The 27,989-nt window shown below is 39.9% G+C and overlaps 1 protein-coding gene and 1 non-coding gene across 2 annotated transcripts; both read right to left on the bottom strand.

Moving 5' to 3' along the window:
* Window positions 1–221: 221 nt before the first annotated feature.
* On the bottom strand, window positions 222–27,690 carry KPNA4 (karyopherin subunit alpha 4). The gene is made up of 17 exons (XM_086754154.1): window positions 27,360–27,690; window positions 17,848–17,892; window positions 16,887–16,976; window positions 16,766–16,795; window positions 16,632–16,684; window positions 14,452–14,547; window positions 14,250–14,335; window positions 10,879–10,965; window positions 9,596–9,765; window positions 9,460–9,504; window positions 7,953–8,084; window positions 7,593–7,721; window positions 5,977–6,081; window positions 4,840–4,911; window positions 3,979–4,141; window positions 3,248–3,342; window positions 222–2,148 (listed from the first exon to the last, which is right to left on the bottom strand). The coding sequence occupies exons 1-17, from the start codon at window positions 27,426–27,428 to the stop codon at window positions 2,050–2,052; spliced, it is 1,566 nt and encodes a 521-aa protein (XP_086610280.1). The 5' UTR covers window positions 27,429–27,690; the 3' UTR covers window positions 222–2,049.
* LOC147599735 (small Cajal body-specific RNA 7) lies at window positions 6,938–7,255 on the bottom strand. The gene has a single exon (XR_015259469.1).
* Window positions 27,691–27,989: the final 299 nt, after the last annotated feature.

The following is a 27,989-nucleotide window of genomic DNA, read 5'->3' as shown; positions in this document are numbered from 1 at the left end:
TAATTTATTTAGTGAACACATACTACATCACTAGGTAAATCAGTTACTACTTAATATTGATACCAAAATAGTTCTTTACCTGAAGCCTATATAACGTACCACACGACACACTGACATTTGGCGGGCAACATTCAGAAATCTCTAACTTCCTTCAAGCGATCTTCCGCAGGTGTTGATGAAGACTGGAGCGTATATACAAAGACACATCACATACAAGACAGTTGCAAGTTTTAATGTTTATTTCCCCAAGACAGCCTAGCCTGCACTCTACTTGGATAAATTTCACAAGCTAGTTTCCGCTGCTTCTAGTTTTAAACTTTAACCATGTTTCTGATGACAAGGAATGCTGCAAAAATACTCTAGTCCAACAAAGAGTTATGATCACAAAATAATCTTTATCCATTCTACAGTGTTTCAGAATTACCAGTTGATTTTAAAACACAAGGTAGATATAGATGCTAATGGTGGCTAATCTGGTATGTTTTATTATAGCAAACTGTTGTTCATGCAACACTTGTGCTCAAAGGGGAAGGCACAGCATTTCCTACAATGAGCCACCTTATAAAGAGTTCATTTTGTACAAATTTGTAACGTCACCTTTAATTTAGTGTGCAGAACCTCAAAACTGAGGCATTACTCCAATTATAAAAACACTTGCATCCTTTTTGTGCAAGTTTTAAAAATACAAAGTTTTCTCTCTAAAGTGGCTCAAAATAGATTGTTCATGGCTGCCTACATCTAAGATAAAAAGAGTCTAAAACAATTGGATTAGGCATATTAAAGGTGTTCAAACCATGACTTGATTTGTACATCTATTCACACCTCTTTTTCGGTCTTTATTCGGCAGTACATATGCACCAAATTTCATTTTTAGAAGTTTCCATATCATTTTCATAGAAAACAAAGTTTGAAAACAAGTAACATTGAAACACAGCACGGTATTCTACCACAACAGAAACATTTGGTTACAGGACTCAACAAAATCTAAAAATGAACTATGCTGTAGATTACCACATGCAAAGGTCTTCATGTTATCTTTGAAAATGAAAAGGATGAGATTTTATTACCACGTTTTACTGCTCTCTACTATTATGGCAACTTGTGTACTGCAACACAGTCTATTTGAAGGGAAATGTATGATTTTTTCATGCAAAAAATCTACAAATCAGTTTTGATGATATGGAAAGCTTTTCATAACATCAAACATTCATCTGGTGCAAATGCACAGGGAAGCCTTCCTGAAATTCTGACTTTACAAACAACTAATAAGCCATACAGGAAAGAAATTAAAAATAACTAAAAGAAAAATAAGAGGGAAAAAAAACAAAAACAAAACCAAAAAAAAGGAAACACAGGCTGCAGGAGTAAACCAGAGTCTGCTGCTAAACCGGTCTTTTGTTTTTGTGTCCAGTGTAAGTTAACACTTATGAACTCATTTTGATTATTTACTAGGTTTATTATCAGCCCCCTGAAGGCGAATCAAGCTTGCATGCGTTCACATACAGCATCACAACCATACTCTCGTACACACGCCACTCCAGGACTAGGAGCCTGCTTCAGGACCGAAGAGCCCCGTATTTGAAACACGAGCCTGGCTCCACAGCATCGAGTCCAGACATTCATTCAATGTTGTCCCATTCACACGGTGCTTCATAGCAAGGCCTGGGCTCATTCTCCTTGGACTTATATGGGCATCCTATTCTCTTATGCTTACGAGGCTTGATGATGATAGTACTGCATTTCCCCCCAATTGCTCTAGTAAGTCATTGTTCCTTCTCAGGCACTGAAGATCTTTGACCTGTAGCCCTTTTTCTTTGAACAATCTAAATAAGCATTCAGTGTGAAGTTTTTCGTTACATTTTGCCACTCATTCTCACTCGCACCCACTCGCCATCTTGACTTCATTTGGGCTTTTCTGTGATCCCAAATGAAATCTTCACATTTTCTTCCCCGATTTAATGCAGCAGCGGATCCCATGAGCCAAGATTGATGGATCAAACCTTTTTTTTTATTCAGTGCTGCATTGTACCTAACTTCCAAAATGCCACTCTAAAACTGGAACCCTTCTGCTGGTACATTGGCAGATGAATTGAAACCAAATGTTCCGCCTTGTATTGCTTCCGGAACAAGGCTAGGATCTTCATCAATCTGTAATGGAAAGAGATCATCATGAGTAAGAATAGAAAGACAAAAGCCCCGCTAAAAGGGAGCCAGACAATCCTAAAGAGCATCTATTTCTTCATCTAACCTACTTCCTTGCATCAATCTGGCCATTCTTCTCCCTCAATTTAGCAAGCACACCGTATTGACAAAGTAATTTAGGCCAAAATGTTTTAGCTTGTATTTAGTATGCAGGCTATACAGCATCTTGTTTAAGCAGTTTTCACTCCTAGAAAGCATTCTGTCAGTCATGCATCATCTTTACTGCCAGTTTACAAACTGTCACAGCTCTTAAGAGAAGACCAATGCCACTTAATCAAGTAAGGATTAAGCTGAAACTGCAGTTTCAATTTAAATCGGTAATATACAGGTTACCAAACTGACACTAGATTAAATTCCAAGTCCTGCTGTATATGCAAGATTTGAGTTGCTAAACAAGACTTGTTGTTCACATAAAAATGAAACTCTAGCACAAAATAAACTTCAGTGCGGACAGTAGGGTATGAATGCAACTGAGCTCTACCAGTTTTGCAGTAATCTGCTCCCCAAACTTCTTCAACCAAGCAGAAAACCCTCTCACTTCAGTCACAGACTGATATGATTGCATTTCCTTTACATGCAATTAACTTTCAGGATTTAAAGTGCATACAAATCTAAAAGAGTCCTTTGATTTACATTACATGTTTAAATTGAAAACAACATTCTTTATCAGCACATCCTACCTCCGAAATTACTGAAATATTCAAAATTGTTTCTTAAGAAGCAGAATCTCAGATTTGGTACTCAAGCAGCACGGAGCTTATCAAATGTGAGATGTCAAGCTTCCTCAAAAGCTGACAGCTGAAAGAACTATTCAAAGTCTAGTATTTTAATTCCTACAGGTGAGGTTTGATTCAGGCATCAGATCTCTAGATACTTCCTCATGAAGAATGGCAAGATACACAACAGTTTCAAATAAGCGCTCATTCTTCACTGAAAAACCAGTCACAGAGAAGGCTTCAGAGCTGTTGCTTTTATCTTGTAGCGTATTTGTATATATATGCAAAACCAATTTCAAAAGCAGACTGTAGAGCTATTACACACTCACATCATCTGAAGAGAAGAACTGATCAATGATCTCATAAGCCAGTTTGTAGATGTCTTCATTTTCATGATTTTGTAGCTGTTCAATTTTCTCCAGGCCTACAATAAGTACACAAGAAATGTAACACAGGTAAAATACTGCGTCTGGGTAAAACAACTTCCCTCTCCTTAAGGCCTCATCACACAAAGTAATTAAAAATAAATCTAGGAATGGAGAGACTATGAATAAAATGCTGTTTGACATGCTTAAAGCATAAAAGCTTCTTAGAGATTTGAGGAAATACATTAGAGACTGAGGAATGCATAGCATGACAAGACAAAAATTGCATAAAAGGTCAATTAATTATCTAATTAAAGCTATCTTATTTCTGCAACCCTTGTACACAGATTCCCCCCTGGTCCCCACATTCACCTGGGCATGACTTGTGCATGATTAAGGTAAGCATATCATCCCCACATTAACAGAGATTTGTCAAGTACACTAGATGTTAGAAAACTGGCGCCTAATAAACTTTATTGCCATAATCCAGTGCCTTCACATTTGACTTGAGCATGAACTCAATCAGTTAGGAAAAGCTAAGTATAATCACCTGATAGGCATGAGAAAAATCACTTTTAAAAAAAGGTTTGCTTAAAACATCTGTGCCAACACACAATAAAGCCAACAGCATATGAACAGCAGGAAGCCAAATCATCGATTTCCAAAAACCAGTATGAAAATATTGAACATCATACCTCCACACTCTTCTATAAGATTGGCTATGGTTTCCGCTTCATCTTCAGCCATTTTTAATATATTACTTAGTCCATCCAGAACCACTTGCACAACTTGCGCATCTTTTACTGTCAGCAAATTGCAAAAGGGAGGAATTACATTTTGTTGAATTAAGTATGCCACCTAAAGGGAGAAAAGCAAACAGTGAAACTCAAGAGTGTGACAGAAGCACGCGACGCACCACAAGCACACATGCAAAGTACTCGGTTACCCAACAAGGTAAGAGGATTCTGTCACAGTCACTTTCAGAAATTCTTGTTTTGGAGCATAAAAAGGTAACATTCATCAATTACGTTACAAATATATTTAAAGTCTAGAACACATAAATAGCAGATGCTCTGAATTTTTCAGTAGTAGACAAGGAGTTTCAATCTCAACTTTAAAGAATGACACCACCACCCAAACCCTGCTACAAAAATTTAATATTCTGGGCTTAAAAGAAGCTCGTGTACTTCTACTCAATGGCTACTACCGTCATAATTACCACACTCTTATCCATAGTGGGGGAAGTAGAGAGAAAGAGATGTCAAATGACCAAAAAATCTCATCAGAGCTTGAATGCAGCCATTTATAGCTGCCAGGCCATCCTAAGAGAAGAGCTTCCATCCAACCCCCCACTGATATTCTTAACCTCAGGTCATTCCAGAAACGACAACTGAAGTTCACTCTTAAATTCCTTGTGGAAAAGGGAAGAGTTACTGAACAGGAGAGGAATGCAGACATTCACAATCCTGGCACAGAAGTAGTCTAAACCCATCAGCTGATGCACTCTCAAATGCACCCGAGAAAGATAACGGATCTTTTCTTAAGGCTTGACTCACTTGGTCTTTTCTTCCACTGATCGTTAAGTTGCTTATTGCCCAAGCAGCTTCCTTCTGAGTACCGAAGTCACCCTAGGAACACAATAGAACAGAAAAAAGTAAATAGAAATAATCATTCCAGTTTTTATGTTATGTAGTATTCTAATAAAAGCTTGTATCTGTTACAGTCCATTCTGCGTAGGATCACTGTACCAGTTTTTAGTAAGAAGGGAATTAACTAACAAATCCTGCAAATGTTTGAGTCTACTCAGAGTGTTTATCACTTCCCTGCAAACACATTTTTTGATCAGTCTTCCAGAGGAAGGGAAATTTGTTTGCAAAGTCAATAAAAACTGTAGTACTCCACTCTCTCCCATTCCTTATCAAGAGCTGTCATATACTACAGCGAGAGATAAGCAGTAAGTGTCAATTTTGATAAACCACTGTACATCCTATAACTGCGTCTGCCTCTGAAGTTAGTCAACTCAAGTCTGCTTACTAAATTTAAAGAGAAAGGTCTCCAACTCTTTCTCAGTGATCAGGAAACTGGCAGGTAACAGAACTATTTCTGACCAGCTCTATGTTACTTAAGAGAAGTATGTCTTCAGTCCCAACCCCAACCTCTTCACTGAAGCAAGACACTGCACCTTTGCCATGGCCGAACACATCGTAAGGCTGGTATTTCTGGCTTCCTTCCACACTTCAGGAAAGAAGAATCAAGTACAGAATAAAGCAAAAAGTAGGAAGTCTTTGAAAGATAGACATGTTTAAAACTGTTTCTGTTTAAAAACATGCTTTTCGCTATTTTCTTTCTGACAGGGCAGATCCCTGGGAGCACAATGTGGTTTGGAAGCTAACGTTTTAAAAGACATTAACGCCCAACAACTGAAAACGAATATAGGTATCTGAAGTCCCAAATGACGATGCTTCCCTTCCCCAATACATGTCACTCATCATCTCACAGCACTTCACAGAAGAACATCAACAGTGATTATTTTATCTTACAATATACAAAAAAATGCTCAAGGGTACAGTTTACTCCTGCCCCCCACATTTATGTAAACATATTTATGTACGATGTAAAACACAAAGCAAGGAATTCAGTGTCACTTTCCCCAGTTAACGAAACGAACTGTTAAATCCTTCTTGTGATCTAACCTTATCTAGAAGATGTATTATCATTGGAACAAGGTTTGCATCTATTACTGCCTGAACTTGCTGCTGATTTCCTGCAGTGATGTTAGATAGGAACCACACTGCTTCCTGCAAAATAAAAGGATGTGAGAAATCATTAATTCAGATAGCCTTCTCTATCATATTTCATTTCTACTCCCGCAAGATTTTATACATGCACGTCTTTAGATCTGCAATTCGTACACCAGTCAATCATAAACACAATCAAGTATTCTATCAGTTTGCCTGTACACAGCTGAACTCTGAGTTAGTCACAAGGCTACAAATGAGCACTCGTAATTGATTCCACCAGTGAGAACGAACGCTGCAGCAGTTTTCAGCTGACAGTCAGATGAGCTCCAAAATGCATCATGTTTTCCAGACAGGAGAGTGGTAGCAGACAGTTACATTCTTGACCTGCTTCATACTGTTTCTCTTAGCGTCAATCATCAGGAACATGCAACATCTATTACTTAAACATTTGCTTTCCAAAAATATCGTAAAGTTATATGACCCTTTATGATCATTCTGTCCGTAAGCCCAGGACCCTCTCCTTCCAGTAATAACCAAGAGCAGGTACCTAGAAAACTGTGTAAGAAGAGATCTTTTTCCCAGTAGGCCCTCTCAGTTTTGAATAGTTGACATTTTGAACTAAGTCAAAGACTGTATCTGGATTCTTACGTTAAACAAGGATTAAGAGCCCCCCATCCCCCTTTTTAAGTGGGAATCTAATCAAGAAATAACAAAGTTTCACATAAAATTTTAAGTATATTCAGAGTATCATCTTTTTTTAATCTTACAGTTGATAAATTTCTCCCTAGAAACTCTTTGGCGTTCCTTCTCAATTCCGTTCTCCTCTCAACTTATCTGGCATGACAACTTTTTAGACAAATATTTCTCTCAACACGAGATTCAGAAATTCTCACATTTCATTCAACTGAGTCTCTCGGATCAGATCACAGGATCACTTTCATTAATGAACCTGTTAGAGATTTAGGATGCTTAGGCTTGTCCTGGTGGGCTTGTTCTGGGCTTTAATCATCGGCAATGTTGTAAAGTGGCACCCCAGAATTTAACAACATGCCTCAGATGCACTCCGGAATCAGCACTGCATTATCAGCGCCCCCGTTTAAAGCCTCTTCTATACATGCGTGCACACACGCATTCCCCACAACCCACCCCCAGTCTGACTTGGTGTGAATTCCATTTATCACACACACTCCACTCAAACAGACATCCAATTATCTCTATTTCATCACCTCCAAGAGTCAGTTTAATTAAAGCGACATTTCACATATCAAGAACTCTAATTTTTAAGTCAACAGCCAGAATTATAAGATAAAGCTTTAATTTCATGAAAATTCAATTAGAAGAATCAGGAAACAACATTCTTGTCAAGTACAAGTTTGCAGCTCCTTAGAGAGTTTTCTATGGATGTTAACTTCAAGAAAAAATTTCAGCACCTTGCCTGCTCTTCACATAAACTCGTGTTAAGCAGTCAATTACTCAAATTCCTACCATAGTACATTATCTGGAACCCAAACCAGCTAAGCCAAATATTAACAACTTAGCAATTGTGCGCAATCTCTGCCATTACTTACCTTATTAATTTTTTCTTTGGGATGTGTCAGAAGTGCTGGAAAATGTGAAAGAGCTTCACAATTCAGAACTACCTGTGTCTGCTCATCGGTACCAGTGACAATGTTTCCTACAGCTCTCAGCGCAGCAGTCTGAAACAAAACACTTTCTGTAAGTTGTTTTAAAGATTTTTCTAGTTGAGCAAATTCTGAGCACATACTTTCAAACTGTAACAGTTTAAAAAAACAAAAGGTTTTATGCAAATGCTGTATCACACAGGAGAATGTATTCTTTCAACTGTAACATGAACCATAGAAAGAAACCAGCTACTTTCTCCAGTATTACATTTTGAGCAACACGTCCCTCAAGTTATACAAACTTACTTGCACTTTAACTTCCTGATGACTGAGAAGAGGAACCAAATGAGGGACTATTCCAGAGTCTATCACCATCTGGATCTGTTCATTGCCAGCATCCGTTAGATATGAGAGTGCCCAGACTGTATCTACCAATATCTAACAGTAAAAACATTTGTTTGTAATTAGTACAGAAAGGCTTACAAAAAAGAATACAAATTAAAATATAAAATAATTCTCATTGTGAAGCTAGAATTGATGCAATACAGCAAAAACCCATCTTGTTTTACAAACTTCATCCATTCCACTCTACAGAAGTCTAAAGCACAAGTGCTGTTCAACTTGCGCTAGCTCTAAAGAACACACAGAAATTAAAAAAAAAACCAAAACAAAACAGCTGAACTGGTAACTATAGCTTAAATTCTGAAGGATATAATAAAAGCAATTTGTTTACATCTGCTCTTCTCATGAAGTACCAGTGGACAGTGTAAGATATGAAAGACACACCCCTGGAAGGAAGATAAAGCCCCAGCAAACATTGAACTACGGGCATTTGGCATTCTCAAACCAATGAGCTGTACATCATATGGCATCAAGATATTTTTTTCTTGACATTCCCCCACAAAATTTACGACAAACTTTGATTTTTTTTTTTTTTTTAATATCTGGTGCAGCAGCACTTAGGCTGAATTTCCTCAGTGTGTGTGCACACGTGTGTATTCACACACAGAAAAGCCAATTTAAAGAGCAGTTAATCTGAACAGTTCAAGTGACAGCTTACAAAAAATTAACTGAGCTTTGTTTCAGCTGACAACTCTTCGCTGATTCACAAATATAGCCATTTTAGGAAATTCAAATGAGCTGAATTTCACCTACATATACAAGAAATTTAATAATAAAATTACTATGCAAACTTTCGTTAATATATTTAAATACACCTTGGTAAAGCACTGTTGCCATTAACTTCGGCAACTGAGCTACAACTTCACTAGGAAGCAAAGAATTAATCTTAAACAATTCTGATTTATGTTTAGGCAAAATACTGAAATTATGAAATAGGTCAGCTAAGTCTCACACATTTACTTCACGATTAAAATAACCTACTGTTCATATTTATCACCTCAGAAGTTACATCTAAAGCTGACACTTCACATACACAGCAGACACTAGTTTTTCTTTCATTTACTCTGATTTTCATTACAACCTCAAACTTAAGTGCTAGTCAAAAAACCTGTATTTTATCTGTAAATTAACATTCACAGAAATACAACTGAAACTGTATTTTATTTCTAAGTGTAAGGGAAATACATACAAATAAGTACTTGCAAAGATACAGAGAAGTACCAGGCAAAATTCATAACTGATTGATAATTAAAAATAAGCAGTTAAAAGATACGTTTGCCATAATGGAAGATAGTATCACAGATTTTTTTCTTTTTTTTTTTTTTCCCCTTAAAAAAGTTATGACAAGACTTATACTTTGGCTAAAAAACCGTACCAGAATACAAAATTGGCTCTAAGTGGCATTACTTACATTTACATCTGTGTGGTGAATTAAAACACAGAGCGCTGGAAGGATCTAAGGAGGAAAAAAAAGCATCTGATAGTTATTTTTAAGGCAGACAGATACTCAATCTCAGTTTAGCTACACTGAACAGTAATTCAGTCACCTCCTGAATGGTTTCCATCGGCGGCGGAGGATCTTTGTGACGGCACAAGTTGACCATGACCCAAGTAACATTTCTTAAGAAAGTTATGGGAATAGATGGGCTGATGAAGGACAGCAGTGGTTTCACTACTCCAAGACTAATAACGTAATCTCTACACTGGGGTCCATCACCTGTTTAAGACAGCAAAGAATTAAGAAGACAAAGATCATCCCATGCCACTCACAAGAAGTTTAACTTCTGAATACTTAAAACTTCAGTAATTTAAAACGCATAGAAAGTTAAAGAATATGGGCATCGGAAAGATGCCTATCACTATATAGAGACAGACATATCTTTAGATACATCTGTCATAAATACACTTATGCAAAGCTTCAGTAGGATCTGCAGCTGCCTGCCTAATTGCTTCATTTGGAATTACTCATTATATAAACAGCTCAATTCTTAACTCTTCTTAACAGAAGAGTTCCATGATTTATAGCAGATGTACAGGCTGGAGGGTGGTGGGCAATGGAAAATGGGTGGTAGACGACGCCAAACCACCAAGAATGATTGATAGCCCAATGTTTTCCTGAAGATCCCTTCACAAAAGTTTACAGTCAATACTAAAGCATCCCAAGAGTGGTTCAAAATTGCCTGAAAACAGATACTGCTATCTTTGAATCTGAAAGACAAACACACTTTAATCACTACAGTTGCCTCAAAAGCAGCACCTGACTTGTACTGCACACAGATCACTAACAGCTTCAGGCAGTTACAACACTGTGCATTTTCTTGGTTTGCTTCTTAAGGAAGCATTTCTAAAAAACAAAGATTGCAGAAATCTCAGTATGTCAGAACTGCTATTAGTCCTCCAGCACTACAAACACAGTCAGGGCCATAAAACACAAAGCTAACGCCTGCCCAAGAAGAGAAAAAAAAATCAAATGAAAGATCAAACGATCACAACTTATCTAGAATTAAACACAATGGATGTAAGCTCAGGCAAAATTTCAGAGCTGAATGCAAAATAGTTTGTATTTTAACAGTCTGCATGTCTGTCTGCCAGTAATTCTTCTTCCTGTACCTGGAAAGAAAGCGTGTAGGCATGCGGGTCTGGGTGCACACCATTGATACACAATAGAAAAGACAGGAATAAGTTAAGAACAGGGCAACTGCCAGTCTAACAGCTGCCTTTTGTCTCACAGTTGAGCATCTCCAAGTTCTAATACACAGAATGCTACCTAGTTTACTAAATTAATACTGAAAGGAACTTAGAAGTTTTTAGTGGCAGGAGTAACACAAACCTATGATATTTCCTAAAGCCCATACAGCTTGCTCACAAACATTTTGATGAGGTGAATGCAGCAGTCTCAGAAAAAGTGGCACAGCATCTGAAAGACACAAACAAAATGCCATGGCAATTGTTAAGAAATACATCTCAAAAGCCAAATCAGTTCAGATAATTAGCTCTTACATAAAATTTCAGTACTGCATGAGAAATTTTTGTCCTGGTTAAGTATTTATAACACTGTTTACTAACTAACTAAACTACTGAAGTTTACTAAACTTTACTAACTTCCCAGATGACACTGAAACAACACACACTGTAACAATTCTTCCTTTACTGCACTTTCTTAGAGAGCCTGTAGTTCATAATATTATGATAGTAACTCAAAATAACCTACCAATTAATTTGTTTGTAAGTCTCACAAATTTACTGACGTTTGTCAATACTCCAGATTTAGTTAAACTTATTGAATTTATAAATTCTATGCTAAGTTATCTATCAGAATGAACGGCAAAGCAGTAACTGTTTAAAACCAACCTCCTCCATTCAGATTAGCCAACCTAACAGTCAACAGGCACACATGTACATTTCTGACTGGTAAATGGTAACGAGAGAAGCACAGGGATTTAATTTGCTTCAGTATTACTGATTTATAGTACCCTATAGCCCCCATGACATCTTAACGAGTGGTGAAGTACGTGCCAGTTGCTGGTCCTAGCACATGCAGGAAGCTAACCGCTGAGGAATCTTCTGTACACATCGCAGTGTGGAGCTCCAGGCAACGCTTTAGTAGGTAACTTCGCCTGAGGCTCTACCAAGAGGAAACCTGGTTTGCTGAGCATACGCAAGTAAACATGCAAGGTAAACTGCACCAGAGGAACCCCTGTTGCCAATACAGGCACGCTACTAAATGCCAAGTCACTGTGTACTTTTCCCTAATGCTCCCAAACTTTGCATTCAGTATTTTTCAATAACCGTTATGAAGGTTTCCGTACAGCAACAGTAGCTGCTCCTACGAATCTAGCCATCTTGGTCTCCTGAAAGCTAACACAGATGCACTCCTCAGCGTGAAGTCTCCTTTTATATCATCAAGTTTTGACTCTACTCAATTTCAGACCCATTATCACACTAGAATAACCTAACTGATCACTGCAGAAGAGATTGTTTGAAGTGCTACCACTAAGTGGCACTCCCCTCACCCCCCTCAAAAAGCCAACTGACTGAGCAGTAACAAAGAGATCCAAAAGACAACACTAAGAACTCACCACTTTTCTGCCCTGTGTTGAAGTCAGACAGGAGAATGCTCCCGATATTTAGAAATGCAAACCAATGTTTCAAACACATTCTACATGCACCGCACTTAGATAAGTGATCTTTATTTTTTTATCCTCAGCACTAAGGTGCGAGCTTACATGATTCTCTGATGACAATTTCTAAGAAAGACTGATTTACTTTAGATGACGTATTGCAACAGATTCCTTATTTCTTACTAAATAAAGGTATTTTACAATGCCTGTATGCAAGAAAAAACATCCCCAGCAAGTATATTAATAAGTCCTTCTGGAAAGATTATAACAGGCCATCTTTTTCATTGAAATAGACTACCACAAGAAATAAACCATATTTTTACGTTATAGCTATGAAATTGGATAGTATAGTGCATCCATGCAGACCTAGCAAAATCGGAGATGGTTGTTTTAAGAAATAATTACTATATTTGGCACTCATCTGCAACCCATTGATAAGCTAGGTTTAAGGGTTCTAGATCACAGGTGAGGGGACAGATTACATATTAATTAGATTTCCAAAAGAAAATTCAGGATGCAAGTGGGAAAGAAAGAGGAGAGGGGATGGGAAAAAGGAAAGTTTAAAGTATTAGCCAAGATAGATACTATCATGGTCAAATCCAACTGTATCAAAGTTAACAGGCTCTTAACACAGAGTCTAAAAGCAAAGGGCAACTGATCTTGCCACCAATGTAATCTCAAAGCATACATCCAATTAAAAAAAAAAATCCCTTAAGCTGAAGGTACTTGCCTTAAATTCTTTCATATCTGCTGTGGAGAATTAATTTTTCCAGTTAGATTTTTTGAAGCACAACCAGCCGTTTAACAGAGAACAAGGTGATAAAAACTTTCTTATGAGTACATTTTTTTTTCTAAATATAAAGCCAATAACACAGTTTGTGAGAAGCCTGTAACTGCTTAGCACTAACAATGCTAAATAAACAATCTTTGATCACTGCAGTGAAACAGTCAGTCATGGAAGACAGGCAACAAACACTGACATTTCAACATTCCACCACCACACAATTTACAAAACGTACTTACTACTTTGAATAAAAGTTCCAAGTAGTTCTAAAAGAAGTCAATATATGATGGTTGTGGGAGGGGAAAACACACAAAAAAGATGAAGTATAATTCTGTGCCTTCTCATAGTTGGAAGCACAGGATGTTTAATGGTATCAGCAGTGTGTGCTGCAATACAACACTGACTCCAACCACTAAAGCTACTGTTATCTCACGTAACATCAGTTTTGCAGACTTCTTCCTTAAATTTTAGGCAAAAACTTGGGTTTTGGTATGTTTTATTCTTCCACGGGTCTCAAGAAGCTCTGCTGTTTTACTCACTCAATTCCAAAAGTCTGCAGACACTTCTACTTAGTTCTGCTTTACTAACAGAAGTACTTCAACTTTAGGACATGTTTAGAGTACAAAAAAAAATTTGCTTTGCTGGACAGATTCCAAGTCCAACATCAATTCCTCTCCATGCTTCAGTTTACTCAAAATATGGGGGATAAAGATTTTTTTTCTTCAACTTGATTTTGGAAGAGAGTTCGATGTCAGGCACCCTCAGGACTTGGTCCACATCTTTTTCTCCCTCTTCAGAGTAAGATAGGAAATCCCTCCATAGGAGGTTTTTTAGGGTGATTTCTTGTTTGGTTTTGTTTCAAGGAGTTTTGCTGTTGTTTTCTGGGTTTGTTTTTTTAAAGTTTGAAAACTGGAAACCAGCAGGTATCAACTCTGCTAAAATGGCATGAGTTTCCAGAAGAGATTACTCACCATTAGGAAACCCAACCGAATTTAAAATCTGAGAAAATGAAGAACAAAAGCAGGTGTGCGCTGACGCTGCTTGCCAGAGAAGAGGTAGAACATCTGGCAGGAGACTTCACGGGCAGGTCCTTCAGCGACGTGCCTGTGATTGACAACTCAATTTCAACCATCCTGGCTACCGCATAAAAGGACCAACCCTAACACGTGGTCTGGTGAACACGCTTGAGATAGAAACAAGAGTGTGGATGCTTTTTATAGGATCATTCAGATGGTCTTATTTTCGTGGAAGCTACCAGCGCGTGCTTTATCAATGATCAAATACTGTTGGACTTACTAGATTGAACTACGGCCTGTGTTTGTTCAGAGGTTCCAGAGGCAATGTTTGTCAAAGCCCATGCAGCTTCAAATTGTAAAGAAGGACTGCAAAGTAAGGGAAAAAAAATTATTATGAGTTTTCAAATAAAATGCCACAAGTGCATTAGCCAAATACTGTGAATTCTTGCAACAACCAAACCTTGAGTTTTAGAAATACTCACTTGTCATCTCTTTCAAGACAGTGCACTAGAATAGGTAATATTCCTGATTTTATTAGATCGTCAATTGGTGGATTGCGATCACTGGAAAGCAGCTTTCTGTTTAGGAAAAAGAGAAACACAAGACTTAACAGACAAACCACAGAATGAAGAGTCATGACTGGAAAGGACCTCTGGAGGCTGGTTAGCCCAACCTTGCACTTGAAGCAGGATTACTGCTGATGCTAGATCAGGTCAGAAACGGCTTCCTGTAGTTGAGTTTCAGAAACCTCTGAGCGTGGAGATGCAACAACCTGCCTGGCTGCACTACCTTCTGGGCTGGGAAGTTTTTCTCCAGTGTCTCTCCCATACTCTCAAAGGCAAAGCAGGACTTGTTTTCTCTACTTTAAGTGGAAATAATTAATCCCCAAAATTGAAATTACTGAACTATTGAAAAACTTAAGTCATTACATTCATTGCCCATTTCAATTGCTATGTTTCTCTGACCACTTTTTAAGTTTATTACCAGTCAGTAAAACAAAGATTGCCAGCGTTATTCAGTTACACCCTCCTGCAGCTTCTTCCTCCTCCACCCAAGGGAGATAAACAGATCCCAGCTGTTTTGATGGGAAAGGCAGAAACTTTTTTCTTCTTTGCTAAGGATACAATGTCAGAGAGCAAGGATTCACCAAGTAATACTGCAAAGAACAGAAGTACACAAGTTTGGTTCAATTTTTAATCCCTTTAGCTTCACCTTTCTGCAGCAAAGGAACTAAGCAAGTTCGGCTGCTGTACTGAACTTGTACTAGCAGTGGGAAGAGAGATTACATCTCTTCATAGATCAGGCGATTCCCAAACACACGAAAGGCTTGATCAAACACAGGAACTAGAAATCAACTTTCTACTGCTGCTTTATCCTGGAAGATACCACCGGTGTGTTGAAGGTAGCACGCAGGGAAAGAGAAGAAGATATTAAAAGCCAGAGCTGCAAAACAAAATACCTCAGAAAACTAAGCAATGGGGAGGATCTGAACACAGATTATGTGAAGATTCTCATAATAATTAGATGTGCATTTTCAACTTCCAACTCAATAAAGGAGATTCCTTTACAAGTGAAGACAATTTACACATGCAAGCTTACAAAAATTAAGGAACAAAAGTGTACTCAAAGAATCTTAATAACGATTTTTGTTCAGTGACAAAACAATCAGTGCAGTCTATTCAGGTTTTTGGGAAGTTGAGGGGTCTGCTTTTTCTTAAGCACTTGTAATCAGTTTTCTGTTCCTCGTACTCCAGTTGTACGTTTTGCAGGTTAGACTTGGGCAAGATTTCTCCTTCCTGTTCCAGCTTCAGGCCAAACAATCGTACAGATTCAATCAAGACTGAAAAGTATTTGTCTTCATCTCTAACAGTGCCTTTCCAATAATGTAAACTGCGCCGCTTTAATTTTAAATTAATTTTCAATTTTTAAAAACAGTTAAAATGTGTTCTACATGATGCTACCCTGAGTTGATGGAACATTTTAATGAAGGCAAGTTGCCCAATGTAAATGGGCACAGAAACTGTTCTCTCCATACTCAGTTTCAAATCCATTAACTCCCAAAAGTCAAAGTGACTTCCAGTTCACCTGACTTCTCTTCAATCTGTAAGTATTCCCTTGCACTTGAATCAACTCCCTGGACCACAGACAGTAAACAAATAAAGTTGTAGCTTTCTGCTACAACAAGCCTAGTAGCTCACGAAGCAGCAGTTAAATACTAAATTTATACAAGCAAAGTTCATAAGAGTACTTTAGGATTACCTCTCAAATACACACAACTACATAGAATTCCTCTTAAAGCAAAAAGTGGTTTTAGTGGCCTAATCCATGACAAAATAAGGAAAAGGATTACGCCAGTTCTTTCTGTATTTAAGGCTAAAGACTTCACAGCCCTGTTAATTATATATTTCACTCTGCTTGTGAGAAGTATCAAGTATTGCACTAAGATAAATCCTGATATTTATTTATACATGCTGAGAATCTTAACTACTTCAAAGACCTAGGTAGTTTGATTTTTTTTTTGTAAAGTTCTATTTATCAAGCTTTCTTTTTAAAAATCAATAAATGACACATATTCTAGCTTAACTAGAAAAAGTATTTTCTGAATTTAAGAGTATGATAAAATAAGAATAAAACAGTATATTTGAGAAAAGTGCGTTCTTACCTTGCAGCCTGCACAGCACTTAACTGTATACCCTGGTTGTCACTTGAAGCATTCTAAAATAAAAAAGAATTTAGACTTTTCACATATTTGTCACCCTGACATGAAGATTGTTCAAATAATTAAGTTTTTTTTACCTGTACTATTGCCTCCAAAGAAGTGTTTTGCTAGAAAACAGAGATAAATGCAGTTAGAAATTAAAAATATCTTTTAAGTACATAAAAAGAAGAAATGCTTGAGAGTTAAGTTAACTCTTACCACTCTAAAGTCACCATCTATATCTGAATCTTCACAGATATCTTCATGTGGAACATTCCTCCTCTTTAGAAGATGCTCATCTCTTTTGTTCTTAAAGAGAAAAATGATTCAATACCTTTAAAAATTTTATGGGCAGGGTGGGAGGTGGGTGTTAAAAAGGGAACAGAAGCTTTGTTTTAATCGAGCATCATAAACATGCTTTCATTGATACTGTTAAAATTTCCAACATTCAAGAAGTTGGAAAGGCCTGCACAGAGAAGCACATTTTGGAAATCACTTCTTCCTAGAAAAATTCTCCATCCAGCTTTATTTACAGCAGTGACTACTTTTGCTGAAAGTTTCATGTGTATTCATCCATCAACGCTGACATTACAACCTATTTGTCATTATTTATAACAAGACAAGGCAATTCCTAGACACCAGTTTTCTGTTCATCCCAGAAGTAAAACAATTCAAGTTATGATTACTTTTCTCAAGAGTTAGTTTTGCAACAATTCTAAACAGTGTTATCTCCACACATACCCCCTTCCACTCTTACTTGTGTGTTGAACTACTGTTTTGGGAAAGAAAATAGCTTTCTGTCTCCAGATAAGCAGAACCATCTGACTTCCAAAGGAAAAATACATAAGCTTTTAATAAGTTTTTAAAATTAAAAACCTAGCTGGAGAAGCAAGAACTATTCCCTCCAATAACTACAAATAAAATTCTGCTTTTCAGGACAAGAAATTATGGAACTTCTAGTACTAGGTAGGGTAACTTCAGAATCTCCCTTCTAAATTAACGTATCTTCACAGAATTAGTAAAGACAAATAGATAGTTTAACCAATTGTGTTCTTGGTGGACTACAGAAGAACACACAGCAGTATCTCTTTTTTAAGCCTTTAACAAAAACTCTTACATTTCACTGAAATACCAACGTAGCCAAATCCCATTTGGTAAGAATAGTGCTAGGTCACCTCACCTTTCTCAACTCCACAACAACTTCATTTCTTTGTCTTCTCATAGTCTGAAAAGAATCAAGATCAGAGTACATTATGTTCTGAATCTGGACCAAGTAATTTAAAAAGTTCTTGCACAATTATTTTGCAGTTCATGCACTTTAAACAGTAGTTGTACATGCAGGATTTAATTTGTATTATAAAAGTAGAAACTCACAGGAAATTATTTTTGCCTGTATTATTTCATAGTAAAACAGAGCCTCACAGATTTTCATGTTGTAGGGGGGAAAAAAAAGAGTATAGGGAATCAGGGAATGAACAACTGCCTTTTAATAAAAGAAATGCTGAAAGGAGTTGCGCATAAAACAGCACCAAAAGCATCATAAACACCACTCCCAACTAACAGAAAGCATACTAAGTTTGCCCAACACTTACAACCTTTTCTTAATTCAAGGCTTTTTGAATATAGACACAGAGAGAGGGGGTTAGGCAAAAACCAAGAGACTGGTTTTATAAAACGCACATCGATAAACTTGAAAACCGTAAAGTCAAAGTCAAGTACAATTGCCTATCTGTAAGAACTGGCATCTCTTATTTCCTCAGAGCAGCGAGGGAATCGGGCGATTCCCCAGGCAGACACGCTCGGCAGCCTGGGCTAAGCTACCAGACTGGCTGAGCGGTCAGAAACCGGCAAGGAGCACAATCCACTGTAACAGGTAACTGTCATTGCACAGCTACACTGGAAAACAGAGGCTGAAGTTCAGACTGTGCAGGTAATCCTTCAGCTAAGCAAAGTACAACTGCTTAAAAAAAAATCAGTAATGTAATTCTCCAGAATAAACAGATTTGGACAACACCAGGATTCTCATACAACTGTAGTAAGCGTACTCTTCCAGACACAAAAGGTGGCAAAGTTCTACAGGAGCTCTTGTCCACCCCAACCTGCACAGTGCTCCTTGTTTCTCCCAGATGCCCAAGTTAATTTACAGATCTGACACATTTCTGATAAGCGCACCTTTCTACAACTGTATGAAACCCAACCAGCGGAACAGCTTTATAAACAAGTTCAAAGAGATCTAGTAAGCAAAGCTGAGTTACAAAAATATTTATAAATGAAAGCCACATAAAACTCTTGGACTTCTAAGAGTGATGTCTCTTTTTTTTTAATTTTCTCTACAGCTCCCATGAAGAGTATTCAGTAAAAAGCAATTGTAAATACACATAATTTGGTTTACTACTGCTTGTGGTACTACAGTGCAAAGTGAAAACAGAAAAAAAAACATCAGTCTACAATGTCTTTATTCTATACTTTGAACTTTACAGTGAATGAGAACAGCAAAGTTAAAAACAATGGCACTTTTTATTGTGACTTAACCATTCACAAGCCCCGAGAAAGCTTAAGGGACCGCACTAACACAGACTACAAGGAAAAGGAATGGCTAAGAGAGCTTCTGAACAGCAATAAGAAGCAGCTCTGAAGATAAGGATTAAAAGCTTGACTTTCAGGAGTATAATTATTTTTATCAAAAGGAATGCACACTACATCAGAATCAAATTTCCAGCTCTGAGTAAGAGAGTTTACCCTCTCAAAGGAAGGAGTTATAAGAAAAAGATAAAGGGCAGGAAAGGAGGCAACCGGAAGAGAAGGCATGGCTCCCTTCTGCTTTGGGGAAAGCAGAGGAATTTCATTTGACCAAAATGCAGCTCATCAGGAGAAAAACATGCAGAGGAGGGAAAAACTCAACACACCTACACAATGAGAGCTTCCCACTACATAAAAGGCAAAGTATACAAGCGTACCATATGCAGCTGCAGCACCTGGAACAACTAGATAAGTGCCATAATAAGCAAGTACAAACTGTCCCACACTAAAAAGCACCAAAGCAAGTTTCCAGGAAATATGTGCATCTTTAAAGAACGCTAATTCAATAGGTCAATCAAAATTAGAATGAATAGCTGAGTCTAACGCAGCTTAGATTCAGGGCTTTTTCAGTTTTAAACCTATAAAAAATTGTGTCTGCTACATGAGGTCAACATTTAACACTGTACACTACTAGTACACAGATAAACTTTATTCCAGTGCTATACACTTACTCTCCACGGTTAGATATGTTTTTCAAATATTTCTTACAATTCTTCCAATGATAGTGAGAAGGTGAAATCTCAAAGGTGTAATCTCCAAAGACAGCAAAAATATACTTAAGTAATAGTATATTTTAATTAACACTCTTCTGGCCCAATAGGTATTCCCCCAATTAGTATAATACCTATCTTGTAAATACATAAATGAAGCTTTAATGTTTTGTAGTCATTCCAACTCAAGGGTCTGTTGACACAAAATGGAGAAAAGCTGGAAGGAGAAAAGTTCCTCCAGCAGCTCCCTTCCTACACATGCATTTGTTAAACACCCGATTACCGGCATCACCACCTGACCTCCAGGCCACCCAGTCCAACCCCCCTGCCAGGAGCAGGGACATCTCCAACCAGATCAGGTTGCTCAGAGCCCCGTCCAACCTGGCCTGGAATGCTTCCAGGGATGGGGCATCCACCACCTCTCTGGGCACCCTGGGCCAGCGTTCCACCACCCTCAGTATAAAAGATTTCTTCCTTACACCCAGCCTGAATCCACCTCCTTCTATTTTAAAACCATTACGCCTTGTCCTACATCACAACAGGTCCCGCTGAAGAGTTTCTCCCCATCTCTCTTATCAGCCCCCTTCAGGTACTGGAAGGCAGCTCTGAGGTCTCCCCAGAGCCTCCTCTTCTCCAGACTGAACAGCCCCACCCCTCTGATCATCTTCACGGCCTCCTCAGGACCTGCAATTTCGGGGATTCAGAAAGATGTGGCAGCTTTATAACTGACATATCTACTACAGGCTCTTGCTCTCAGCCTGTAATGTAGCATTCAGTGTAGTTTCTCCAAAGTCTCCTAATCTGGCATATTCAAGAAGAAAATAAAATGAGGAAAACCCCGACAATCGGATTGTAGAATTCTACCAAGCCCCTGATCATCTCAAAATTAATTAACCACTTCCCAATCCAAACTGTTACTGCAACCTAATAAAATAAGCATACCTACAGAAAAGCTGTACTGCAAGAAGGATTCTTCTTGCCAGACTTCAATAATGACGTTACTGGTCACAGAAAAGCTGTTTCTAACCAAGAGCAAGACCCAGTTTTCACAAAGCAGAAGACCGAACTGCTGGATCAGGGACATTAAGTTGTAAAGCATATTAAAGAGTAATAGTTAGAATTACTAGTGATCCCAAGAAGAAATGTATTCCAACTGAGGTGGTAACATACCTTCAGGACAAGCAAATACGCATGCATGCGTGACAAGTGGGACCAAAACAAATATGCCAATAAAAAAAAGCCTCAGACACATCATCTAAAACTTTCTTCACTTGAAAAATCATATATGCAGTTGATTAGGCTCCAAAAAAAATCCTAGAACACCAACAACATTCTGCTGGATCAAGAAGAATGCTCTCCCTCCAGTCAAAAGCTGACAGGCCCTTGGTTTTAATTCCTGCCTGCTTCTGAAGAGGATCTGCATACCTTGGACTCACAAAAGCCTCCACATGAAAGACAAGCAACCAATCAAGTCACTCTCACAAACAATTTACCTAAACACAGCTCCACAAAAATAATTTTCTGTGTAAACAGTAGCTGGGTGACAAACTAGTTCTTACTGGTCAAGCTGTCACTGCTCACCCTCCCAGGAAGAGAAAGCACACATCACCTAAGAAGTGAAGTTAGCTCTCTCGAGGAGTTTCACCACATCATTACCCCAGTCTAGAAACAGAATAGTTTGGAGAAACTAAAATGACGAACACCTTGTATTGCCTTTTGTAAACCAGCTCAAAGAGCAGAAACCTAGGTATAATGGTTTATTGGCAGATGGCATTGTAAAGCTCAGTTCTCCTTTCTGCTCCGTAGAAGATCTGACTCGATCGTTAAGACTTCTCTGAATCAGTTCTCAGCTTGACAACTGTGAGGAGGAAACCAATCTCAACTTTGAACTTTCTAAAAACGGAATTCAGAATGGCCCTTGGAAAGTACTCAAATTCAAACACGTACATCACTTCATGTATGATTTCATGTGGCTCTTTCAGTCATTGGATCCTGTTCTTCGTTTGCTACACCAAAAATCAAATGATCAAATCTATTTCTGTCAGCCTATGCTTGCCACCCCTCCATCCTCCTTTTTTTTTTTCCAATTATATTTAGCTTAAGTTTTATCATAAGGGCTATTTTCTGACCATTAGTCATTACCGAACCCTTCAATTTATCATTAAAATCTTGTTTTAGCTGATGCCTGCAGGATCTTGATACGTTCTAGTGTTTTTCACAACAATGCCAGATACAGAGGAAACGTTCTACGCTCTGCACTCAGAAGTGAGTTAGATCTACTAATCGTTTTTAAGTACTCTAGCGTATACCTCAAGACTGTGCTCAGCTAATATATCCTGATCCCTCTTCCACTTCTCTGAATCACTGCTTCTCAAACTCAGACCCCATCACACACAGCCTGCCTTTACTGTTTTGCAGGGCGTGGGGGTTTTTTTTGCTATTATTAAATATTTCACCCAAGCAGCTCTTTTTATGCATCTACAAGAGGAAGGTCTGACAGCATGTAAGTAACACTAGAGCTTGACCTGTTCCTCTCATTCTAGTGAAGGGTTTCCCCCCTTCCCCTGTCGTGGAACTGCAAAGGCAACAGTTACTTTAAAGCAGAGCTGCCTGAGCCATCCTTCCTCCCCAGAAAGTAGCTACTCTATACTAGCACTTCAAACTTTTTTTTTTTAAACACTACTTACTATGGCTCTGTGCACAAACTGCTTACTCGCTACCCTAGCTACTCAGAAAGCATCCAGTCTGCAGACCACAGCTGGAGAAGACCAGTCTATAACCCGGAATATCCAGTGCAGTGACCACAGCAATGACTAAGAAACTTTGTCTTCTCCTTCACAGGTATAAAAGGCACTGAACTACAAAACAAGGAAAGAACTCCTCAGAGATACGTGCAAGTTTACATTTGGATTTGGTAGCAATCTATACTCCTCATATTCCATTTAACCAAGTGATTTAGGCCCTCCTCTAGTCATTATTCCCCTCCTATACTAATCCTGGCTCATTTGCAGACTGGAGCAATAAAGCCTACTCTCAAGATCACTGAAAAAAAGCGCTACAGGATTTTAAAGCAAACAAACTCTACAAGATACCACCAGAAAATATATCTCAGCAACTATTCCCCCTTCAGAATTATAATGGGACTCTCAGTCACAAATAAAAATCAATATGACACTGCACATGCTGTCATTCTAGTATTTCCTGGGGAAGTTGTGCATGCCAAATAAAATGCCTTCTAGAAACAAATCTCTCAGTATGACTTTTAAATGACAAAATGGATGAGCTTCACCACAGAACTCCAAGTCAGCTTAAAGGAACCTATTTTTAACCAACTCGGTGAGTGAAATTCCTGCTCTCCTTCAGTTCCTCCATATTTCAATCCCAAGTAAACTCGTGTGGCATACAGAAAAGGTTAGAAAGCTCCTAAATTCCTGAGATATCCAGTATATCTCATAACATTCCCCTTGAAGCTTCCTTGGTGTTGTTATATAAATATATTGTTAGGATTAAAAGTCCAGTGAATGCTACTGGCAACTTTGACATTGCTGATTTTGAAACACCTAGATTCCACAGCTGCTCCAACATACATTTTGAAGAACCCTGCATTACAGTACTATCATCATTTCACATCACGCAGCTTCCAACTACAGAGCAGAAGTATTTATACGACACCTCTCCTGTGCTCGCACTATTAAAACGATTCTTAATCTCTCACCCAACCACGCAGACAAGTCAGGGAAGAAAAGGCCAGCAGAAACTCATCAGTTTCTTCTAGTATTTCTACAGAAATAGTATGCATGAAATATTTTTTACTTCATTTCAAAAAAAAAAAAAAACAAACCTAAACGCCAGTCAAGTTTGAATGCTGCAGCAGGCAATCGCCAACAGAAATGTGGAATCACGTGGTAAAACAAACAAGGCAAACAAAAATCCCACCCCAAAGCCCAAATTTCTTTTCAAACCTTCCCAGAAGCCAGGCTATATTAAAGACCCCTAACATGCAGGGCTAAACAGCAATTACTCAAAACCAAGCTGTTCATAAAACTACGTCTGCTGCAGACACAACAATGCGCACTTATCCTGGTCTTTGTATAGTAAAGATCTAGTATTCAATTCCAAGGTCTACGCTATTACAATTAAAAATAAATGTTGGAAAGAAAATCAGGTATCATCATAGCCATTCCCACAATAAACAGAAAAAAATAGCTCATCTTTTCTTATTCAAGAAAAATAAAAAAGCCCAAGTAAAACCTGTCCCTCCTTGAAGACAGAAGATGAAAAAAGTTGGCTTAACTAGCTTTCCTAGTAGATATGCATCTGCATAATTCTGTAGAAGAGTCCAGATAAGCACTTAAGTAAGATTTGGGGTTTAGATATTAAAAAAAGTGAGTGTGCAGTTCTATAAGGCTAGCTCCTTTTTGTGCTGTAACAATGCTATTTTTATTTTCCACAGCTCTAACAACTCTTAAATCTTGGAAGACTTTAACAGAATGCTGCACATACTAGACTAGAAATCTTAAACACTGCACAGAGATACTGCCTTAGTATTAGCTACAAATTGCTCTCATGGCACAAACCCTTCTGGTATTAAAAAGTTTATTATACTCTGTATTTCTTTGGGCAGTACTATAAAGAAAAAAGGACAGGGAAGTATTTTGTATTTCTGGTCACAACAAACCCCTCTATTCCCAGTGTCACCACCAATCTGTCATCTTAAAACACATGGCAGCAATTGTTTACAGCAGAACATGCCCATGCATGCGTGTTTACCCAACAGGAAGGAATTTTGCTAAACACCTTATGCAAAACAGGTGTGTGTTTTCATTTTTCTCTTTTTCCTTGTTCAAGGCCAGAGTTTGTATTTTTAGAAGCGCATTGATACGGACCGGTAAATGAAAGTCCAACTTTAACTTATTAAGTATCCAAAAAGCTGCACACATGCTTAGAATTTCAGGGGACAAACCGCAGGAAACTCCCTGTCTTTTGTAAGAGATACAATAACCCTCCGTGAAGATGCAAGATCTGGAAGGTAAGTACAATGTGACAGCAGCCGCTATCAGTATAACTGTCTATGGACTGACGTGAGCAACACAGAATCATGTAAGCGCCATTTTTAAAAAGTTTGTCATTTGCAACCCTTCATAGCCTCTAGGAGTATCTATTAATTTGGGATTCACCAAAACTAGGGTGATTTATTACGAGCTGGGTGATAGTGAAAGGAGGTAAATCGTCGTGGAAAAGAAAGATCATAGTTTTGAGTAAAAAAAACCAACGGCTAACTGCACAATTTCAGCAGAGATAAAAAGGGGGAGGAGTGAAGGAGGCAGGAGGAGGGACAGAGATAAAGATCAAATGTTGGCTTCCTTTGTGAAGTAAATAGACATCTTCCTGCTAAAAGCAGCACGGGAACACAGGTGTTCGGAACTAGCTGAACGCTCACTAGCAACTGTTGCTACCGTAAGACACTTGTCATACGGCCGACATTACCAACATCTCTCATTCTAATGAAAAATGTGATGTGTAAGCAGTCAATAAGCAAGAACGATAGGCATAAGCCTGAGCTATTGTATGAAAAACAGCCATCCATGGTAGTTATTTTAGGTACCAAGCATGTGTTCCAGGATTTGCCGGATAGATGTCAGTCTCTGAAATTTAACATGGCCTAGCAGTGGTGTTTTCACTGTGTAGAAGGCCATTTAAGCGCAGGAGTAAATAAAAAAAAAAAATACTGAAGAGATTACCTGCTTCTCGATGCACACACACACGTTCTTTTTACTTGCATGTGTTCATCTTGAACCCTCCCTACCTCAGCTGACTTACCTTAAAACTCAGTGTGTGGGCACAAAAGGAGAGAAAACACAGATGAATTCCAACCTGTATTTTCCCACTAATTTCATTTTTTACCATGATAGCATAGGCTTCACTGTGCACCTTCCTAAAGATGCCTTTCTTGTACAGCTGTCTATTCAATAACAATTTACACAAAACTAAATTAGCATCTAAGGCAAACAGTTACTAATAAAGCTAACAACCCTATTAGTAAACAATCACTGCAGTAATTATTCCCACTTACAACATTTTTGGCATCACCAAACTCTGTACATAACTGAATAACAAACTGCTTTATCAATATACTTGGACAGTTAAAAAAATCGAGGCGTTACTGACTTCTAAATTACCCAAATGGGAAACCTGGCGGATGTTTTAACGAATGACAGCAACACAAATGCATCTTCTCGTTTCAAAATAGCGTACAATTGCCCTCATATGAAAGTTGAGAATATTATGCTAATCCTAGGGACATATATTGAGGCTAGTGAAAAAAATGAAACGAGAACACCAAAGCCCATTTCTTGATCAGAACCCTACACTGACAATATTATGACGCACAGGTTTCCCTACTCAGCACTCCTGGCCAAGTGTTTATGCGTGAGGACTGACACCTAATTTTAAAGTTCGAATATTTACTAAGGAAACGCTAAGTTAATTGAGGAAGCACCTTCACAGCGCTCAAGTAACATATGTAGCGATAGAGCCACCTAAAAGTTTAGAGGCTCTATTCTACAAGCCACAACTGCTTCCACACTCAACTAACTGGAGAGTTGGCAAAAAAAAAAAAAGGGGAGGTTTTTTTGTTGTTTTGTTGGTTTTTTTTTTTTAATAATAACCTTTATTATGAAGCGTAGGCCATAATTAATTCATTTATTCACTTGAGCATCTTTCTGAGAGGGACAGCAGAACGCTCAGCTGGGCCTTAATCCCTGACTCAGGCTTTCAGGGGCTACTCAGCGCACAGAGCCATTATTAGGCGCTAGCGAGAAACCGAGGCAGAGCCCCAGGAAAAGACCACCGCTGTGGCGGACGGCGGAACACCGAGGCAGCCCCCCTACCAAGCCTGGGGGGGGGGGGGGGGGGGCGCTGGGCAGAACTACGCCGAACAACCGTCCCGAACGCCAGGCCGCTGGCTGCCCGCCCGCCCGCCCCTCGCCACCGGCCGCTGCCGTTCGCCGCCTCCGCTACGGCGGAGGGGTCGGCGGGGGCGCCCCCCCATCTCCCCGCTCCGGGGCCGGGCAGGCGGCGGCCGCTGCCCCCCCCCCCCCCCGCCCCTTTCAGCCGCGGAGCTCCCGCCTCCGCGCGGCGCCCAACGGCCTGGCCGCGCCCGGCCCCACAGCGCGGCCTCCCCTGCTGCTGCTGCTGCTGCTTCTCCTTCTTCTTCTTCCTCCCTTCCCTCGCTGGGCGGCGGGGAGCGGCGCTCCCGCCTCTCGGCGGGGCGGGCGGCGCAGGCCCCGGCCCCGCCGCGGGCCCCTCGCCGGCGGATTAGGAAAAGACGCCACAGGGCCCCGGCCCCCCTCCCGCCGCCATGGCCGGCCGGGCCCCTCCCGCCAGGCGCCGCGGCGGTTACCTCCAGGTCGCGGCCTTTGTTCTTGAAGTTCTTCAGCCGCTGGTTGTCCAGTTTCTCGTTGTCGGCCATGGCGGGGAAGGTGGGAGGGAGCGCGGCGGCGGCGGCGGCTGCTCCTCCGCCTCCTCCCGGGCCCGTACCCCTGCCCGAGCCCGCCGGGGTGTCCCCCTCCCCCGCCTTCCCGGCACCGAGCCCGCTCAACGCCCGCCGGGCCGAGAAGCCGAGGCGAGAAAAGCGCCGGTGCCGGCCTCGCTCGGGGCGGCGCTGCCCCCGGCTGCCGGCGGCCGATCGTGCCGGTAGCGAGGAACGGCGCCGAGCAAGGGGGAGGGGAGGGGAAAGAGGGGCAGCCTCGCTCTGGGCCGCTCAGTCGCGCCCACCGATTGGCTGCGAAGCCCGAACCCGGCGGCCAATAGGAGAGGGGAAGCAGAGGGAGGGAGCTTGCGCGGTGATGTGACGCGCGCGGTGACGGAGCGCGGGGCGGGGCGGCGCGGGGGGAGGGGAGCGGGCCCTTCGAGGTGTTTCGGCCGGTTCCCCGCCGCCGCCGCCATTTTGGGTGGCGGGTTTGTGCCGGGCCGGGAGGAGGAGGAGGAGGAGGAGGAGGAGGAGGAGGAGGAGGAGGGGAGGCGGGCGGCT

This window comes from Chlamydotis macqueenii, chromosome 9 (assembly GCF_036417535.1).
Source record: "Chlamydotis macqueenii isolate bChlMac1 chromosome 9, bChlMac1.mat, whole genome shotgun sequence".
NCBI lineage: Eukaryota > Metazoa > Chordata > Aves > Otidiformes > Otididae > Chlamydotis > Chlamydotis macqueenii.
The sequence above is the reverse complement of the archived record's forward strand: the minus strand, read 5'-3'. Positions and strand labels throughout refer to the sequence as shown.

Coding starts and splice junctions, on each gene's coding strand:
- KPNA4 (XM_086754154.1), bottom strand. CDS start 27,428: ATGGCCGACAACGAGAAACTGGACAACCAGCGGCTGAAGAACTTCAAG. Junction 9,766..10,878: donor GGCTTTAGGAAATATCATAG/GTTTGTGTTACT, acceptor TGTCTTAAACAG/GTGATGGACCCCAGTGTAGA. Junction 6,082..7,592: donor CCAAAGAAAAAATTAATAAG/GTAAGTAATGGC, acceptor TTTATTTTGCAG/GAAGCAGTGTGGTTCCTATC.